Source organism: Ascaphus truei, chromosome 10 (genome assembly GCF_040206685.1).
Source record: "Ascaphus truei isolate aAscTru1 chromosome 10, aAscTru1.hap1, whole genome shotgun sequence".
Taxonomy (NCBI): domain Eukaryota; kingdom Metazoa; phylum Chordata; class Amphibia; order Anura; family Ascaphidae; genus Ascaphus; species Ascaphus truei.
Window position 1 is genome coordinate 49,161,145 of NC_134492.1, and position 21,745 is coordinate 49,182,889.

At 39.8% G+C, this 21,745-nt stretch overlaps 1 protein-coding gene across 11 annotated transcripts in view; it reads right to left on the minus strand.

The window, feature by feature from the left end:
• PRG4 (proteoglycan 4) overlaps positions 1-17,291 on the minus strand; it is a 67,828-nt gene extending 50,537 nt beyond the window's left edge. For all 11 annotated transcript variants that reach the window (XM_075616896.1, XM_075616894.1, XM_075616892.1 and 8 more), the window contains exons 1-5: positions 17,188-17,291; positions 15,007-15,104; positions 10,305-10,427; positions 4,960-5,076; positions 3,367-3,489 (exon numbers count right to left, since the gene is read on the minus strand). In XM_075616896.1, coding sequence (XP_075473011.1) covers positions 3,367-3,489; positions 4,960-5,076; positions 10,305-10,427; positions 15,007-15,079 — 436 coding nt within the window. In that variant the 5' untranslated portion in view covers positions 15,080-15,104; positions 17,188-17,291. The remainder of the gene's footprint in view (positions 1-3,366; positions 3,490-4,959; positions 5,077-10,304; positions 10,428-15,006; positions 15,105-17,187) is intronic.
• Positions 17,292-21,745: the final 4,454 nt, after the last annotated feature.

Genomic DNA, 21,745 nt, shown 5'->3' on the forward strand with positions numbered 1-21,745 from the left:
CTCGAGCCCCACCATGAACGGAGGGAATGGCAGCTAAAAGCAGAGGGCGGTTGCAACTTCCGAGCGGGCTAAACTTCCAGCATTGGACACCTGGGCCTTGGACACTTGTCCCAGTTCTCCTCCCCTGTCTGCGGCCCTGAAAACAAGGGCAAGAAACTTGCCCAGGATTTATTGAGAGATAACATTCTCATTGAAAGCGATGGGATTTTCCTTCAGAGTCTCCTGCGGTTTGTGATCCCAGTTACACTGCTAGTTTTGCAGCTGCAATACTTTGATACATAATAGCATTTTATCTGTAAAGTGGTATACCAAAAACAGGTTATGTCAAATGTTTGAGATCTATAAATGAAGGCCTCACTGAGTTTAAAAGCAAGCACCTATTCTTTTACAGAGGTACAGATAATGGAAGAATTAGTGGAGTAAGCTTCATCATTAACAAGAGATGGAGAAACAACATAGTGGAGTATACAGCAGGAAAAGCAGCCAGAAGCGTCATTCAGTTGACAAAGAGATACAGGCTTCAAATAATGTAAGTGTATGCTCCACCATCTCAAGTCACGCAGTCAATGAAGTGGAAGACTTCTACATGAAACCAGCCAACTTAACAACAAAGGAAATTGTCACCTCAAGATCGTTATGGGAGATTTCAATGAAAACGTTGGTGCCCAGTAGAAAGACGACACATCAGTGGGTAAGTATGGTTACTGTAACGGGAATGAACGTGGGGACAGATTGGTAGAATTTGCAGAATGTGAAAAACTTCTACATCATGAATTCATGCTTCAAGAAGAATCTAAACAGAAAATTGACATGGACTCAACCCAATAAAGCCAATAATTAAATTGATAATATCCTACCTAACAATAAACTCGTAAAGACAGAACAGTCCTTAACCGTTTTGACACAAGGACTGTTTGGTTCGCTGCAAATCTCATATTAATGAAGGTGGAAAGAAGAAAACTGATTTAAAAAGAAGACAAAAACAATCAACATCAGGAACCTCATTAACAGAGAATTTCAACTAGAGCTGAGAAATCACTTCAGCGCGCTAAAAATGCATGGCGCACTTTAACAAATAATTATGAAAAATGTATGAAGATTGAAGATAAAAGGCCAGAATAGAGTGGAGTAACCTCTTAGAAAAAAACAGGATAAGAACATACTGTATCAGGTGAGACAACAATTACTGAGGAAACAACAAGAAATGGAGCAATCCCCAGATGCATGAACAAGAATTGAATATGCAGAGCTGTGTAAGATAATCCGTAAGTGTGTAACTGAAGATGTAAATATTTTTTACTGTGAAATGGTGAAAAAGACTATCAAAGATTAAAGAAGACGAAGCAGCAACTTATAATTGGGAAGAAACAAATTGTTGCACTCAAATAAGATGATAAATCTACAGTTAAAGACTGTGTACTTATCATAAAGAGAGTTGAGGACTTCTACATTTAAATTGTATGAAGATAACCCACAGCATAATCCAACAGAGGATAAATGAGAAGAAACTACTAATGATGTAACCATGTGTCCTTTCTGACGATGTGGCAAAGGCAATAAGATCCATGAAGAATGGGAAGGCTCCTGGGGATGATGGAATTACAACTGAAATCTTGATAGAAGCTGGGGAAGAAGAGAAAAATCCTTGCAAAACTCTTTAAATGCTGCGTGAAGAACCGGAAAATGCCAGAACAATTGAGAGAAATGTCATGGTTATCTTCATCCACAAGACAGGAGACCAAGAAGACCTCAAAAACTACAGATCAATCAGTCTACTTCCAATAACTTACAAGATTGTTACGAGTAAACCCACTAAACTACTCTAATAGAACCTGGACTTCACGCAGCCTACAGAACAAGCAGGATTTTGCAGGGATGCAACACAATGGATCAGATCCAAGAAGTACAAGAAGTAATATTTCCTGAAGTAATAAATATGATCTACCACACATCTCAGGTTCGTAGATTCCCAAAAAACGTTTCTGTCTACGCCTCAGCAGTTTTAAATGTGTAAAGAAGCCAAAGTACTGGAGAAGCATACATTGACATTATAAGGAACATTTACGAAAATGCCACATTAACCATTAGATTACATGAAGATACAAGCAAGATAAGGATCAGCAGGGAGACACCTTGTCACCAAAGCTTTTCACTGTAACATTTGAAGAATTGTTCCAAGATATTGAATTGGGAAGAAAAAGGAATCAAAATCAACGGTGAATACTTGAGTCACCTTCAATTTGCGGATAACATTGTTATTTGTACCACAAGACCAGAAGACCTCCAGGAATAAATCAGAGAACTCGCCGAAGCAGGTAGGAAAGTGAACCTCTAAATGAATTTCAGCAAGACCAAAGGGATTTTGAACTAATGCGTCAACTCTGCAAAGATTGTAGGACATGGAATTGAACTAGGGGAAGTCGAAGACTATGGCCCTGAGTCTACTGAGTCTACTGCGAGAGTGCCAATCCCATGCTATTGCACAAAATGTCCCATTGATTTTAGTAGGATTTTCCGTGCGATAGCTCAGATCCAACGTTAATCGTAGTTAATAGGATAAGGGCCCATGTCTACCTTGGCTGGGAAGTAACAATGAATGGGAACTTTTTGAATTAAATAAATAGAAGACTGAAGATGGGATGGAGGCATTTGGAAGAAACAAGACAACCTTTCAAGGGAACCTTCCACTTCTCCTCAATGGGAAAGTTTTCGACCAGTGTATTCTGCCCGTGCTCACGTATGGATGTGAAACTTGGACCCTAAATGCAAAGACACTTCAAAACTTCATACAACTCAAAGAAGTATGGAGAGATGTATGCTGGGTACTACCCGAAGAGACAGGAAAAAGAATAAATGGATTTGAAACCAAACAAAGGTCATCACAAGGGGGAAGAAATTAAAATGGCAGTGTGTGGACATACGATATAGCAAGAAGAAATTACCATAATTGAACAAAGAGGGTACTCAACTGGATTCCAATAGAAATCAAAAGACCTAGACAATGACCAAAATAAGATGGGAGGATGACATCAGAAAATGCATTGCAACAGCGTAAGGAGAAGAAAGGCCTTTGTGCTGTTGATTTATACTGGAATATATATTTAAGAAATGTGATCCATCTATTTTCAGTAATATTATGCACTAACCTCTATTTCTAAATGACAGAGGTAACAGGCTTGAGTGATGTTTCTGGTGTGCTATGGGGGGATATATTCTGTACCAACATTGAAATAAAATCCTATGGAAACCCTGTGATATTATGACTAATATTGAGATGCTTTGTGGATAATGTCATGCACAACATCTGTCTATTTTTCTGTTCTAATTATAATTAAAATTGGTATTTTAGGGAAATAAAAACTCTACCTTCTGGTGGTTTTTCAGACTTTCTCTCTTTGTCATCTTCTTTTATTCTTGGGGTATCTGGCGTCTTATCTTTTTCATCAGCAGGCGGTGCTGGAGGTGGAGGGGAACGTCTCTGAATTGGTTCTGCATTTATAAGAATAATAATAATTAGCAACAAACTACAATAATCAATAACAACAAAAGTATTAATAATCAGTTATAATGACAATATATTATAATACAAAAAACTACAATAGCAATAAAATAATAACAATTATAATAACAATAGCATAAAAACGATGTAATTATAATTAGGGATGTGCAAACGTTCCGAAATGTGATTCACAATTTTTTCATCAAATTTTCAAAAAAGTTGGAAAATTCTCAAATATTTTAGGACATCACATTGTGTCATATTAATCTTCCTCCTTCCTCCTATAAAACCCCGTCTTTTGTCCTCCAAATCTCCCTCCTCCTTCCATCAAATCTCCTTCCTCCGTCCTACCAGTTTTGACAAAGCAAGGAGGGAGCTTACGAGCAGGGAGGATTGAGCCTTGGTAGATGGACTTTTAACATCACACACAACAATGTCCTAAAATAGAGAGCTTTGTTTCAGCGCCTGGATTACAAATGCTTGGTACATTTTTCCGATTTTGAAAATGGGCAAATTTAATCTGGTTCACGAATTTACGGGAAAATATTGCACAGACAGTGTGCACAGTCCTGTACATAGAATCTTTCAGTCTCGATGAGTACCTACCCCAAAGAGTTTACAATCTAATTATGGTGCCTGATGAATACAGTAGGTAGGTAAAGAAACTTGCCCAAGGTCACAAGGAGATGATACTGGGATTCAAGACGGGGTTACCCACTTCTGTGTCCTTACCACTAACTTAATCCATACTCCAAATGTTTAAGTTTGCTTAAAATTATTTTTGTAATACACAGATTTTTACTTTAGGAAACTTTGAGAAGAGGAAGTAACGGGATACCATTAATATTATACACTCCTCATGCGCCTTACCGGAAGATATGTATCTTCTTCAGCAGGTCCAGTAATGGTCAGTGAAGCAGCGCAGTGCAAGTCAAATGTGAGCAGAGTTTGTAAATATACATGTGTGTGCATCAAGGAAAAATATCCACTGCAAAAATGCTGCATACAGCTTCATCAAATGTAGGAATATTGTTAATAAGTTATCGTACATTTGATGCAGACCATTAAACAGTAGAAAACCTAAATTTTTGTCTGTTACGTGAGAAAGCATGGATCCCCCTACTCAAATTTTGCACAAAATAAGATCCGGGGGAGGCGGAGCTGAATTGTGCTATTTAAAGTTCCGCCGTCCCTCGAGATATTGACTTTTTTATGTGCCTGAGTTTCTGGTCCATTTTGGGAAATCAATATGGCAGCCATCCGAGCTTCCCTCCCAAGAGCCAATGGGAAGCCTCCATCAGAGTAGGACATTGCCTCTTCCTATTAGTACCCTCCTGGCAGCCATCGTAGGAATAGAGAGGTTCAGGTCTGGGGGACCCCAGTCCTTTAATACTGTGATGTTTAAAACACAGCAAACCTGTATATAGCAATGAAGGTATTGTGCATATATAAGTACTTACTCGCACAGGTCATTTCATAATCTGGACAGCATTTGCCAAAATTCACACAGTTGGCGTCACAATCGCATTCCCGCCCTCTTTCAAAGCTGTCGTGGCACCGCCCTTTGCATGAGGAGTCTGCATGAAACACATACATCGCAATTACACACAAGCCTTATTTTCTACGTGTTTAGGAAATCCGATTACCAAGTTACCAAAAGTTAAAGAAGACTGTGAAATGTGCAATAGGGGAATATTACTGTATGTGTGTCAAGTCTCGCAAACTTGAGAACTGCCGAAAACAAGTGGAAACTGCCATTTCTGCTCAGGGTAACTCTATCAATGTATCAGTGCTCCTTGTTTTTCTAGTTAACCCTCTTGTGTGGAGCATGTTGGGCAGCGGGGAGAGGAGGCGTAAGGGGAGGAGGCTGTCAGAGAAATATTATAATGAGGTGAATCAGAAGCCTATAACTGGTGTAGTTTTCCTCTGTCTTTCTGGGGGAAATTATTGGCTAGGTTTGTCACCTCTGCCCCTGAGAGATCTTTGCCACATGTAGGAGGTGAAATGGTCAAGCGTCATACATGTCACTGTACCATGTTGGTCTTCTTTGTGGTTTGATTTATGGGCGAAGCTTAGCAGAAGCAATGTTGGGGCATGCCAGACCCACACAGACACACAAGCTCAAGTGATTATACGTTGGATGGGGACCCAGGGGACAGAATGAGCTCTCCAGTCATTCTTCAACACCATGAAGTATAACTGTTGAGCACTAATGGCTACTATTGATTTATTAGTTGACTCCAGAATCAGCCTCTTATACTAGATTTATGTGACTGCTGTTCCATGTTCCTCAATTCACCCACTGATAGCTGGTTAACAATAATATCTTTTCTTCTTTTTGACCTTGTTGGGCCACCATGCAGACAGCGCCGCTTTACACATTAGGCCGACTAGGCACAGAGCCTAGGGCCTATGAACCTTTTAGGGCCTACAATTTTTCACTTGAAAAAATACCTAAACAAAACAAATCACAAAATAAGAGAAAACGGCAAATTTTAATTTAAAATGCTTTCAACGTATCGATACCTTTAAATATCGAAACAAAAGTATCGAGGCCAAATATCTCTAGTATCGAAAGAAACAAGCAAACGTTGAAATTAGCATAAAAATGAGTAAAAATATCGGACATAAGGGCCTCTGGAAATAGAAGTGCCTAGGGCCTACGAAGGTCTTAAAACGGCCCTGCATGCATAGAGTTGGCTGCATAAATGCCTCTGATGATATGTAACTGAAAAGTGTTTAAAGATTACAAGGTAGTAAACACACACATACTGCAATATAACTACTTAGATATTTAATAATAACAATACATCTGTTTAGTCATTTATTCAAATTCTTTGCATTCTTTGACTTTGGTTATACTGTACTTACCTACCGGTTCCGCTCATATCGAGCAGTTTATTCATCTTTTCTCCCCAAGTAGCGGCCTAAAAACTATAGGAACACATCTATACATTGAATAGTGGGTATATGGTTGGAATAGCAGGAAGCCAATCATTATCCGATATTTTGTACACCCTGAAAACTAGATAAATTATATTTACCCCCAAGTATATGTGCAGTGGCCATATGCATATTTCTGGGTATTTTTTGTTTCTCTGTTCTTTTTTTTATTACTGTTTTCAATTAAATAAAAAGTAACATATCTAGTAGAATTATGTTACAATTACCACAACTTCTCAAAGCAAACAGAGTGTAGACCATGCCATTTGAGTCATCAACTGTAATATATATATAATATATAAATATATACTGTATATATATTATATATATATATATATCCCCTGATTGTGCATAAAATGCTACTTTTTGCTTTAAAACGATTCTTGCTGAGACATTTTGAACGAGCATCTTTAGGCCCCAGTGTCTTTTTTTTAACCCTTTACCGCTAAGTGCATCAGCTTGAGCTAGTGAGTTGTCATCAGACACACATTATAATGAGATGCATTTAACTGTATTTTAGTCCATCGCTCAGCATCAAATATCTATGGCAGTCTACTTTAGCTTCAATCGCTCGGATAAACAATTTGCATCAAACGTTATATTTATTTAACAAAACTCTTATATCTGGGGCAGATGTGAAGAAAACTAACAATATTTTGAGCAAAGCATCCAATACAATTTGCATAAACCCCAGAAATCTGGTACTGATATTTTGGACCACTAAGTAGAAATGTGCAACATTTTCTCATGAGGCCGCGAACCATGAAACATTTGCCCTTTTTGAGTCTCTAAAAAATCTGCCTGTAGGCCAGAGTTTGCAAACAATTCCCCGAGCATTAAGTCAATATAAGTTGCAATTTAACTTGTGCTAATTTGCAACATATTCTAAAATTGCTAGATTTACTTAATGCAGAGACTATAAATACAGGGCACACACCATGTTTCACTCACTGTCTGGTGATGTTTCGTTAAAAAATTATTAATTTGGCAACATTATTAGCTCTTCAAGGCTTTGCCAAACATTTAGCAGGGAATCAAATTTTGGGGTGAGAGGAATGCTGACAATATTGCAAATGCGTATTGGACAGGTTTGTACATCTCTATCACAGGTTTGTACATCTCTATCACAGGTTTGTACATCTCTGTCACAGGTCTGTACATCTCTATCACAGGTCTGTACATCTCTGTCACAGGTTTGTACATCTCTATCACAGGTCTGTACATCTCTATCACAGGTCTGTACATCTCTATCACAGGTCTGTACATCTCTATCACAGGTCTGTACATCTCTATCACAGGTTTGTACATCTCTATCACAGGTCTGTACATCTCTATCACAGGTTTGTACATCTCTATCACAGGTTTGTACATCTCTATCACAGGTCTGTACATCTCTATCACAGGTTTGTACATCTCTGTCACAGGTCTGTACATCTCTATCACAGGTCTGTACATCTCTATCACAGGTTTGTACATCTCTGTCACAGGTTTGTACATCTCTGTCACAGGTCTGTACATCTCTATCACAGGTCTGTACATCTCTATCACAGGTTTGTACATCTCTGTCACAGGTCTGTACATCTCTATCACAGGTCTGTACATCTCTATCACAGGTTTGTACATCTCTATCACAGGTCTGTACATCTCTATCACAGGTTTGTACATCTCTATCACAGGTCTGTACATCTCTATCACAGGTCTGTACATCTCTATCACAGGTTTGTACATCTCTATCACAGGTCTGTACATCTCTATCACAGGTTTGTACATCTCTATCACAGGTCTGTACATCTCTATCACAGGTTTGTACATCTCTATCACAGGTCTGTACATCTCTATCACAGGTCTGTACATCTCTATCACAGGTCTGTACATGTCTATCACAGGTCTGTACATCTCTATCACAGGTCTGTACATGTCTATCACAGGTCTGTACATCTCTATCACAGGTCTGTACATCTCTATCACAGGTCTGTACATCTCTATCACAGGTCTGTACATGTCTATCACAGGTTTGTACATCTCTATCACAGGTCTGTACATCTCTATCACAGGTTTGTACATCTCTATCACAGGTTTGTACATCTCTGTCACAGGTCTGTACATCTCTATCACAGGTCTGTACATCTCTATCACAGGTCTACATCTCTATCACAGGTTTGTACATCTCTGTCACAGGTCTGTACATCTCTATCACAGGTCTGTACATCTCTGTCACAGGTCTGTACATCTCTGTCACAGGTCTGTACATCTCTATCACAGGTCTGTACATCTCTGTCACAGGTCTGTACATCTCTATCACAGGTCTGTACATCTCTATCACAGGTCTGTACATCTCTGTCACAGGTCTGTACATCTCTATCACAGGTTTGTACATCTCTGTCACAGGTCTGTACATCTCTGTCACAGGTCTGTACATCTCTGTCACAGGTCTGTACATCTCTATCACAGGTCTGTACATCTCTATCACAGGTCTGTACATCTCTATCACAGGTCTGTACATCTCTATCACAGGTCTACATCTCTATCACATGTTTGTACATCTCTATCACAGGTTTGTACATCTCTATCACAGGTCTGTACATCTCTGTCACAGGTTTGTACATCTCTATCACAGGTCTGTACATCTCTATCACAGGTCTGTACATCTCTATCACAGGTCTGTACATCTCTATCACAGGTCTGTACATCTCTATCACAGGTCTGTACATCTCTATCACAGGTCTGTACATCTCTATCACAGGTCTGTACATCTCTATCACAGGTCTGTACATCTCTATCACAGGTCTGTACATCTCTATCACAGGTCTGTACATCTCTATCACAGGTCTGTACATCTCTATCACAGGTCTGTACATCTCTATCACAGGTCTGTACATCTCTATCACAGGTCTGTACATCTCTATCACAGGTTTGTACATCTCTATCACAGGTCTGTACATCTCTATCACAGGTTTGTACATCTCTGTCACAGGTCTGTACATCTCTATCACAGGTCTGTACATCTCTATCACAGGTCTGTACATCTCTATCACAGGTCTGTACATCTCTATCACAGGTCTGTACACCTCTATCACAGGTCTGTACATCTCTATCACAGGTCTGTACATCTCTATCACAGGTCTGTACATCTCTATCACAGGTCTGTACATCTCTATCACAGGTTTGTACATCTCTATCACAGGTCTGTACATCTCTATCACAGGTTTGTACATCTCTATCACAGGTTTGTACATCTCTATCACAGGTCTGTACATCTCTATCACAGGTCTGTACATCTCTATCACAGGTCTGTACATCTCTATCACAGGTCTGTACATCTCTGTCACAGGTTTGTACATCTCTGTCACAGGTTTGTACATCTCTGTCACAGGTCTGTACATCTCTGTCACAGGTTTGTACATCTCTGTCACAGGTCTGTACATCTCTATCACAGGTCTGTACATCTCTATCACAGGTCTGTACATCTCTATCACAGGTCTGTACATCTCTATCACAGGTCTGTACATCTCTATCACAGGTTTGTACACCTCTATCACAGGTCTGTACATCTCTATCACAGGTCTGTACACCTCTATCACAGGTCTGTACATCTCTATCACAGGTCTGTACATCTCTATCACAGGTCTGTACATCTCTATCACAGGTCTGTACATCTCTATCACAGGTCTGTACATCTCTATCACAGGTTTGTACATCTCTATCACAGGTTTGTACATCTCTATCACAGGTCTGTACATCTCTATCACAGGTTTGTACATCTCTATCACAGGTCTGTACATCTCTATCACAGGTCTGTACATGTCTATCACAGGTTTGGAGCTGGGAAACCAAATGGTGTCTTGGAACATCTCAAAGTTACCTGATGTGCAAACTGCCTTGAAGTCCTGACAGCACTCCATATAAGACATACAGTTATAATCACAATGGCATGAATCACCTCGAAAATACCCTTCACCACATCTCCCAATACAGCTTGGTTCACCTATAATTAAACAAACAGAAAAACATGACCTATAATTTTAAAAAAAAGCTCTGTCAAATAAAGAAATCTTTAGGTAATATAACTAAAAATAACCCTAACTGTAGTATCCTATAAGCCCAGCAATAAAAACAAATTCAGTAGTCTGAACCAATCACAAGAAGTGACAGTATCCTTATGTGTGGATGCCACCGATATGTATTAAGTATTTAATTTAGTACACAAACCTCATTGAAACACAATAGAAGAAAGCACTCCGATCCCGATACAATTTGTTGTGAAGCCGCCTTCCCCATGCTGGAGAAGATGTGCGTTCCTTTCTTTTAAATGGAGATGAACTCTAGCACAACAAAATGGTCAAGGAAATGCTATGGTGTGCTTGACTAATGTAATATTGATACATGTTGGTGGTATACTGTAAATAGAGGCTGCAAAACCAGTGCCAAAAACAGCCCCACATTGATAAAAGGGAAGGAATCCCGTGGGTTATTTTGGTTGGTCTTGGTTTATTTTTGTGGCTGTGAGACGGTGACCCTTTTGCTGCCAGCAGCATAAATAGATCCTCTATCTCGTCACATGGAAGACTTGCCAAAGCCAGCCTCATCTTTGCACGTGTTATCCTAACACTCCCAGAAAGTATGCAATAATGAAGTAACAAAAAATAGCACGAGGACTCATCATTCAGTTAACTGTTAATATACAGGTATATTCATTATATTTCAGAGGAAAAACCAAGGTTTCTCTGGTCAAGTTGACTGAATAATTTAGCCTTTAACTATTTTTTTCCTAATTCATTACCAGTATTGCAATGCATGGCCAGACATTAGTGTGCAGTAATGTGTGTTATTAATTGCAGAACATTATTCCCGTACTGTATGTAATAATGCTGTTGAATCCCATCATACAAAACTTACCAAGGAGACATGGCCAGACTAACTAAGAGATACTTTATAAGTAAAACCACTCAAGTCAAAGTGTAATGCCAAAGTAAATGCACAAAAGGGCAGAAAACGTACAGTATAAAAGAACAAGGTATTACTCCCCCTAATAACCCGTCTTTGATTAAGAAGTATTGCAAGCTACACGCTCCCCTGAAACTTCTAACATCATTTGTATGCTTAGGGTTATTGCCAGCAAACGCAGACATGTCTATTGCCAACAATGTTTTAAAGCAGCAATTCTAACAAAATAATGTATCTCTCTATAAATGAACTACCTATTCACACCATCCCATCGTATTTCAGTTATACCATCATATTGGTCATAATTGGCAATTAATACAAGTTTCATCCTCCCATAATCTGGAAAGTGTGTTCAGACAATCTAGACATCCAGAATCAATAATCATTTTAGACCCTCAGAAAAATAACTTTTATCCATGTACAATTATACAGAGTCACTTCGCAGATTATATACAGTATTACTATCATGGCATGATCACTGTGATGGAATTATACTTTATTTTTTTAAATAAACACTGCTTTGGTTTACAATTTAAGATCACAATTGAAGCATTTACAGGTATATAAAAGCAGTGGCTGCTACATACACATTCATAGAGAAAACCTATTAGAAAACACTCTCAATAGAACACATTCCAGGACTCAGGAAATAAATAATATCCACTCACATCACTGGGAATATTCACCAGACACCGTTTTTAGGAATTGCTCATATTGCTGATGGGACAAACCACCAATAAGAAGATGGATAGAGGGGATATAGCAAAGGTTTATAGTGGCAGGTTACACATCCTCAGGTTTCCAAACCAAAAGCAAACACATTCTGGCAACAAAATGCTATTGGTATGCGTATATTATTAATAACTAATTATAATACTAATAACTAGTACTAGGAGAGAAATATTATCACAAAGAGCTGGCATTTAATAGTACTTACACATTAGCCTAACTGTAAAGATCTCTGTTTCTAGGATTTTATCATTTTTGGAAACATTTGGCCATCCTTTATAATGCTATTTTATAAATTTGTTGGTTTTGGTTCTAAACAATGTTCATGTTTTGGTTTTGCTGAAACTATTTGTGTTGGGGTTTGGGCTTTTTTTTTTTTTTTTAAATGAAGGGAAGAAACCACATTTTTTTTCAAAATGATATCTTCTAGGCCCATTCTTAGTATATAGACATATGTATATTATATGTACTATTATGAAGAACCTTTCTAAGATTGTAGTTCAAATGGCAGAAAACAAACCTGCAGGAATCGCTAACTAAAAACAGGATAAGAAAATATCAAAGGAGATAAAGCAATTACTGAGGAAACAACAAGAAATTAAGCGATCCCAAGACACAAGAATTGAATATGTGCAAAGAGAATCTGCAAATGTATAACTCAAGATGTAAGACAATTTACCGGTGATATGGTAAGGAAGACTATCGAAGATAAGAAAAGCTTAAAGAAGACAAAGCAGTGAATTATGGGTCGAAGCAAATCATCGCACTCAAACCAGATCAACAATAAAAGACTGTGCACTGATCATACAGAGAGCTGAGGACTTCTACATGAAATTGTACACAGATAACACGGTATAATCCAGCAAAGGAAAAGCGAGGAGAAACGACCAGTGAAGTACCACGTGTCCTTCCAGAAGATGTGATAACCATAGTTATCCACAAAAAGGAGACGAAGAAAACCCCTAGAATAACAGACCAATCAAGTGAGATAACACAATGGACCACCTCCAAGAGGTAAGTTCCCGAAGCAATGAATACCATCTAACACTGAGCTTAGGATTCATAGATTGCGAAAAACAATGTGATTCTGTCTACACCTGAGCGGTTTTAAAGACATTAATACGGAATATTTACAAGAATGCCACATTAAACTATATATTAGTGTGACAGGAATACTCCATGAGGTAGTTTTAGTGTTCACACCTACGGTACCCGCTGGGGCATGAATCTTTGTTAGATAACGTAAGAAGTGCGCTTTTTTCTAATGTATGTTTAAACGAATAAATGCAATTATTATCGTTAATTATTGCCATTAATGTATGTGACTAATCTAATGCATTGGAGAATATTGAGCCACTACTGCCATCTCTGAAGTGGCGGCCAAAGCAATGGGCGAATAATAGGTGTGAACGTTAATTAATTATGTAACGATTTAGAAGGTTTCCTATAATTTTGCCCATAAATCTGCTAATGTATCTCATTGGCATGTGAACCAATTCTGCTGCAGATACCAGCAAAATAGATAATCCAAGTGGAACACTCGTCCTGTTTAAGCTGTAATTAAGAAGCCCCAGTAAGGATTGCCATCGTCACCACAATGCCATACTCCAAGTTTACAATCCCAAATTCATGTATGACAAAACCAATACTAATAATACTGCCTAATGTACTGTACCAGTGTTAACAATGGCCAACAGAGACAATCATGGGACAAACTGAATGGGACTGCGGGGACCCCCGCTGTGTTAATCCGATGGGCCATTAAGAATCTCACAGAAATGTTGCAGCAATGTAGAGACATTTACTGTGAGACTGCCCCAGAATTTCCAAGGCAAGAGTTCTAATACTCGTGGCTACATCTGTATGTTACTGATGTAAGACTCAAGGCCTGTACTTAGTTGCCCCACCGTACTTCTGCTATTCTTAAGTGAGACTATGTTACTGGCGTGAGGGTCGCGGCATGTACTTGGCTTCCACCACCGTACTTCCGCTATTGTTAAGTGAGACTATGTATGCGCTTCTCCAGTCATCTGGATACTATACTTGTGACTGGTTAAATAGTCCCTATAAGAATGTCAGCACTCCCCTTTTAATACCCTTGTCCACTTTCAATTTTAAAAGTTCCCCTAGGGCTTTCTCCTCTGTAAATTGTCCTGTGACCACCTTCTTTCTCTCTATATTCCTGTTTTCTAATTGTGGTTCATCTCCTTCCCCTTCAGCTGTGAAGACTGAGCAAATGTAATTATTAACGGGACCTGCTATACCTCTTACTCCTACCCTAAGCCTTACAATCCTTCCTTTTGTTTTTCTCATTTCACTTATATACCTAAAAAAAAAAAAGGTTGTATCCTTCTTTGCTGACTGAGTTATTTTCTCTTCTGCTGGGGCCTTTACACCTCTGACTATTTGCTAAGCCTCCTTCTGCCGGATATAGTTCTCCCTCTGTCTGCTTATATTACCTAAAAGTTTTTTTTTTTTTTAGCCTGTGCAAAACCTGTCATCTTTTTGGGAGAACCAGATTGTCTTTCGTTTCCTTGTTCTTGTATTAACCTGTCTGACACAACGGTCTGTTGCTTCTAGTATTGCATCTTTTAGTTTTCCGTATACACATATGTTCAAGGAAAGTAGTCATTTTAAAAGCCATACAAACAATAACCAATACCTCGTTCAAATAGCTTATTAGATAAACACATTGCGTCGTCATAAATGAATCTGATGTTTAAAATATTGCAGTTACACAACATCAATGTTTGTACATCGATAGAATTGTGATATATATTTATAACATGTAGTTGTGATGTTATCACACTGGTTGGTACAGTATATTTTTGTGACTGCCTGTCATTAGTATCCTGGGTGATTTGTTGTAACACTGTTACAGAATATCTTACCTTGTGCAGACACATGTAATACAGACACCAGAACGCAAAGAAACAGCTGTGTATAAAGAGATTTCAGCTCCATGATGGCGATCGCTTGGGTACCGTTTCTGTGGAAGATGAACGGGTTACAATACAGTCACTATGACAATAAGCACAAACTTAGAGAACAAGAAATCCATCTCTGTTTTCATCCCTCATTCTAGAATATATTATTTGACTAGAACATTATGACTTGGAAGCCATTACCAAATAATGGAAAGCAATTTTGGATTTGAAATGCTTGAATACTTAACAAAACGTTAACCAGATTAATTGCCCTGCAGCTCACACATAGCACAGACATATTAACCCCTTAGGCACTGCAAACATGCCACACACCCCATGCTGTTGGCTATATTATTGTTGTTTTTTTCTGCTTATCTCTCTGCAGTGGAGGAAATACAAAGCACACAGTATACAATGGGCAGTGTAGGAACCTGCTGACAGGGCCACAGTGACTTGGTGGAAGACATGTTTTGGCAAAAGGATTGAATTAAATTACACATACTTATGACAAGAACAATCATATACAAATGAGCGCAATAATTGGGGATATTGGACGTGTCGGGGCTTCTTTATTCAGTGTTGATTTGAGAAACTGTTGCGACGCATAATGCATCTGATGGGACCAGTAATGAGATGTAGCATGCTAAGAACCTTCTACACTCTCTGTGTTCTTTATATTTAGATCCTCATGTTTACTAGTGGTTCAGTGTCTAACAAGCAGTGGTACGGTACCAGATTAAAAGAAGAAAAATGCAAGGTAATACCACGGTGGGGGGGGGGGGGGGGTTGTATTCCCCAGAAACGTCGTTTTCCTACTCTACATATAATCTAATAAACTAATAAACAGAGCGGGTTGCACCAGTCCTGTCCCACTGCTGCTATACACAGTGTGGTAAATCTCTTTAGATGACTATATGTATACAATATTTATGCTACACATAGAGGATGGTACCTTGTTAGCCCGTAGCATAGACAGAGATAAGTAAGGTAGATGTGGTGTCTGGTTTTTTAAATTGACCAGCTAGCACAGGGTTAAAGTGCAAGCTCTCAGGACCACAATGGTCTCTTCACCATGCACCATTTTATATAGAATTTTTACATTTTTACATTTATACATCACAATATCTAGGCTGTAAAATAGAACGGGGTGCAGGCTTTCTAAAATAAATCTCTTTCCTAGCAAAATAAAGAGTAATAATAAGTGTGAGTAGTGGTACTGTGGTTCTGTAAATAAAGTAGCAGTGGGTCTGTATATAAAATAGCAATGGTTTTGTGGGTCTGTAAATAAAATAGCAGTGGTTCTGTGGGTCTGTAAATAAAATAGCAGTGGTTCTGTGGGTCTGTAAATAAAATAGCAGTGGTTCTGTGGGTCTGTATATAAAATAGCTGTGGTTCTGTGGGTTTGTAAATAAAATAGCAGTGGTTCTGTGGGTCTGTATATAAAATAGCAGTGGTTCTGTGGGTCTGTAAATAAAATAGCTGTGGGTCTGTATATAAAATAGCAGTGGTTCTGTGGGTCTGTATATAAAATAGCAGTGGTTCTGTGGGTCTGTAAATAAAATAGCTGTGGTTCTGTGGGTCTGTATATAAAATAGCAGTGGTTCTGTGGGTCTGTATATAAAATAGCAGTGGTTCTGTGGTTCTGTATATAAAATAGCAGTGGTTCTGTGGGTCTGTATATAAAATAGCAGTGTTCAGTGGGTCTGTATATAAAATAGCAGTGGTTCTGTGGGTCTGTATATAAAATAGCAGTGGTTCTGTGGGTTTGTATATAAAATAGCAGTGGTTCTGTGGGTCTGTATATAAAATAGCAGTGGTTCTGTGGGTCTGTATATAAAATAGCAGTGGTTCTGTGGGTGTTTGATTAGAAAATAAGTTGTACAAACCACTGCTGCCACACTTCTTCACAATGTAATCAAACTACAAAGCTATGCCGGATCTGGTCAAATAAAGGGTCCCCTTTCCTGCCCTAAAGTGATATTTTAAAAAATCCTGATAGTTTAGAAAAATCTGAGTCTACTTAACTAAATGATATTAGCCGGCTTATTAAAATAAAGCTGCTGTTTATTTCTAGGTCCTGTAAATGCTGCATTGCAGTCTGTGAAAGCCCGGCCGAGACGTACTGTATAAGAGTTTCTCACTCACCTTGTATGGGAGATGCGCTGGGGATGTTTTCTGCAGACTGTATTTCTAGGCTTATATACTGCTGCAAATAATATATGTTGGTGAGAACCAGACAGAAAAAGCTGAATGGGAAATGGGTGGAGATGTTAATAAAAGTCAACTTTCCACAACTGCTGGATTATGTCCAAAATGACTAGAATTGAGCAACGTTCCCGAACCACATTAAGCAAAGTCAGAAGTGAGCTAATCATTTTAGGCTTTTTTGTTTTGTCAATAATACATGGATTTATTTTCAACATAAAAAATAATGACCTGTTAAGGTGGCTGATAAATCCACATATTATTATGCAGCAAATGTAATTAGAAATACATTTTAAAGTAGTGTAATTTTATACATTATTACAAATGCGATTATAATTTACGATCAGTTACACATGAACATGTATGACATATAACATATATTTAATAGGGATTCTTAGATGTTTAGAGGCATTTCTTTCAATGTCTACTCACTCATCCAGAAGTCGTTAAACACCTTTAGAAAGTCAAATGGGGCCTAATGTTTTCTATCCAAGGTCTGAACCTTAGGTGACTTTAAAGTGTCATGAAGCTGAGCTGTTACAGTAGATGGATATGTTTAATTTAAGTTAATAGACAAATAAGACATTATGAAACTGGCATCCAAAAGGGGAACTTGTCCCCTAATTGTGACGGTAGGGGCTATGTGGCTACTATAATAAAGGATAAACCCTGCCGTGGCTCCCATCCGTCTGGGTGGATTTGTAGGAAATCCACCTTATTGTGGCTCATCTGGGCAGAAAACTAGGTATATGAATGTCTTATGGTCTAAATGTAAACCTTTCTTGTGTAATGTGTTGGGTGTACTTGTTATAAAGTCCTTCTGTGTTGCCTGGACATGCGGTAAACCCTTTGTCCAGCCTGCATGTCTGGGAGACCAGTACTGTGGGTGCTTGTTCTAGAGTGGGGGGTGAGGTGGGGGGAACAAAGGCAGAGTGGGGATGGGTGTAGAACGGGCCAGGGGGTCCAGACACAAAGAGCGGAGGTGTACCCAGGCACCTATCTCAGCTGGAGATATCCAGCCGGGGAAAAGTTGCCGGGTCCCAGTCCTGTAGGCGCTGTTCTGATTGGCTGGTTTGAAGTTCCGACTTTAGCTTAAACTCACCCCTGTCCCACCTCTAACTCTGATTGGCCATCACAGGCGAGTCTTCGCTCTGTGATTGGCAAATACACAGAATCGTGCTGTCATTGGCTGTCGCTCCGTTTCCCATGCTTTTCAGTGGAAGCAGGGAAACTATATAAAGAGGGCCCTGTCATGGGAGAGGGGGTTTAGCCCGGTATTAAAGGGGTTACACCCCATTTGGCCACACCCTGCTCTCACCTGGGAGGTGAGGGGTTAACTGGAATGATGTCCAGTACTGTAGTTATGCCCCTGCTTCAGCACCAACTGTGTATCCCCCTGTGAATATGTATTGTTCCCATTCCAGTGTCTGCACCAACACTCACACTGGGATCCGTTCAGGAGGAGAAGGGTTAATAGTTAGGAAGTGATTATAGCCCTTTGTTCCATTTTCCCGCCTTTGCAGGCTCCATTTTGCAGCTCTCCATAGGTCGCCATTGCAGCTCCATACAATCCTATGGCGAATCCGGAGATTTGGGCCCGTTTCAGTAGAAGACCTGCAGGTGGCGCCCGAGAGGAGGAGCGGCGGTTCCCCATTGTAAGTCAATGGAGCCATTCATTTCAATTGGGATTCCTCGATGCCGACCTCCAGGAACGGGTTGGCGGCCATCCAAACCGCAGACCGCAGAAGCGGATACAATATCTAAAAAGAGCTTTTGATCACACTAGGTCAAGTTCAAATACAATTGGCGTGGGAAACTTAGGTTCTAGGGCACCCAGAAATAAAATTCTTTTTGCGCCTAGACCCTAGGAACCCCCACACTCGACCACCACCGGGTCCAAGAATTAAGGACCCCCATAAAGGGTCGCGCTCGCCATGTGGGTCACCCCATTGACTCTAATGTTAGCGGAGGTCCCATTGAATCCTATGGCGGCGCCGGCCCATGCATTTCCTATGGAAGCGCCGGCCATATTGATTCTAATGGAGGAAAGCCGCGTGGCTTTGAAACGGCTAAGTCCGAAAGTGTGTAAAGTTAAAACCCATATCTCCGGTTCTGTGACTACCAGAGGGCTGGGATGTTGGTCGCATGTAGTCACTGCTCCGGCATGACTGCATGGCCATTTCCAGCCCTCTCCGATCAACCAGACTGAGTATGGGCAAATGTGAAAATTGTGATTTTCCCGTTGACTTTAAAGGCGTAGTTGCTCCATTGAAAGCCTATAGAGGCAAAGCTCATTGATTTCAATGGGAGAGTGAAATGTAGTGATTTATTTTAGCTTATAGCGGAGAATCCTGCATTAAAGTTAATAGGAGATTTTAACTTGTTTTTTGTATCTCCGGTTCTGGGGGTCGTGGAATGCTGATATTTGGCCACTATGGCAAGGGTCCTCCGGCATGAGGACCTGGCAAATTTCAGCCCGCTCAGACCCACAGAACGGATTATTTTAATATGTGTAGATATTAAAGAATATACTGTTTTGCAAGGCTGTTATAAAAGCCCGGGAAAGTTACTGGCTCTGCTTTATGTTAATGTTCAGGAGGGCGACTCTTTGTTTACAACAGCCCCCCTGATCAAAGACTTGACCACTCTGATTGTGTACAATAGGGCGGAGAAACGCAGAGCCTGAGTGGTCTGTAAGTGCCATAATTCACACCTACAGACAAATGGGTTTCCTGACTAGATACAAGGCTGGTAGACTTTCAGGCACCCAAAGGTTAGGGTATGGGGCTGAAACTCCATATAAACTAGTGTAAGCCCTATACCCAGTGTCTTTTGTGATGTCTTCATTTAAACCTGTATTGCTGAATGAATTGCTAATCCTGTACCTGATTGCTTCATTGTCCAACCCTTAAGTAAGTGCTATTTCTTGTCTGTTATTTGTATCATCTTGTGTGTTCTCCTTCTTTAAGGAATAAACTATATTTATTATATCTAAGTCGTGTTCAATTCAACACAGATATTTGGTGTATATTATATCCTATCACAAGTTACCATGACAGGCTCGATCCGAGCTCCATTGTTGAAGCTGCTGCTGGCTTGGAAGTGAACTAAACAGTGTGTTCCAATGGCTTTGCCGGAGACCCCCCAGAACGAGGCTCGGTGCTGATCCGAGCGCAAGCTTTAAACTTGCCTTGTGCCCCCGGGACTCTTGCGAGTGCTGAGGTTTCTACGAGGAGCTTTGCCAGAGATATGGAGACTGAAGCTGGCGAGCGGGAGATTCAAACTGGCTTCTGCCTGAGGACTTGGCTGTTTGCCGGAGACACAGAGAACGAGCCTGAGGGCCGATGCGTGCGGGAAATTAAAACCTGCTTTGGTTCCTAGGACTTGTATCTTTGCTGGAGAAGCAGAGTCTGACTTTTGAGCAGGCAAGTGCTTGCTCGCATATAGCAGCACTGAGGACTAGACGGTACCTACCCCTACGGAGTATGGAAGTCCCTGGGTAAGCCTTCGAAGTGGTACCTGGCACCTAGTTGGTTAGGATTCCCCCCGCAATCCCGTTTGGTGAGTGTAAGCTCTGTTGGTTAATTTGTGCTGTCTGATGGATTCTGTGTCCTGTCTGGTGCCTTGATCCTGGTGTTAAATTCTGGTCGTCCATAACACTATTGACCAATTACTATTGGGTCGACCATTGAGATTAAAGGAAAAGTGATTTCCCCAGCCGCAAAGGAGAGGGTTCTTTACAATACGGACAGTTATGGAGACTGTGAGGGCAGGTACAGTACTGTACAGGAGAAAAGGTTAGACATCTTTTTAGAAAACAAAGGTATAAAGAGATATGCTAAATAAGTTAAAAATAGTGTTGTTCCAGGGAGAAATCTCATTGCCATTACTGGAGTCAGTAAGGAATTAATTTGTTCCCCCTATGAGACGTATTGGACAACTGTGTCACTTGGGTTTTGTGTTTTCTTTCCATGGATCAATAAAATTATAAATATAAGATAGTATCTCAAGTATATATTAATAAAGGTTAAACTAGATGGACAGATATCTTTTTTCAACCTAATCTTCTATGTAATTATGTAACGTGTATATTCTGAAGATATCTTAACAGGAATGGTGGGATTCAGGGGATATCAGTGGATATCTGCAGATATTTTGTCATGGACATGAAATTAGGGTCAGCGAAAGTGCGAGGCTTCGGGTTGTGCAATTTCTGAGGCAAGTTTTCAAGAGAAGGCTTTCCATGCTGACTGTGTGTTTGGAAAATGTAATTAAAACGTGTGATGAATTAGTGGAGCGATAAATGAACGTCAAGGTGCATTAACCAGCGTGTAGCTTCTGCATTCAATAGTATTGTTCCTATCCCTGTAGCCTTGTTAATGAGCAGAACATACACATTGAAGCTGCAGTCCCTCCTAGGAACAGAGTGAACTAATGTCAGCGGTAATTGTATGTACAGTATGTATGCATGCATGCGGGAAAGTATGTATGTGTATAT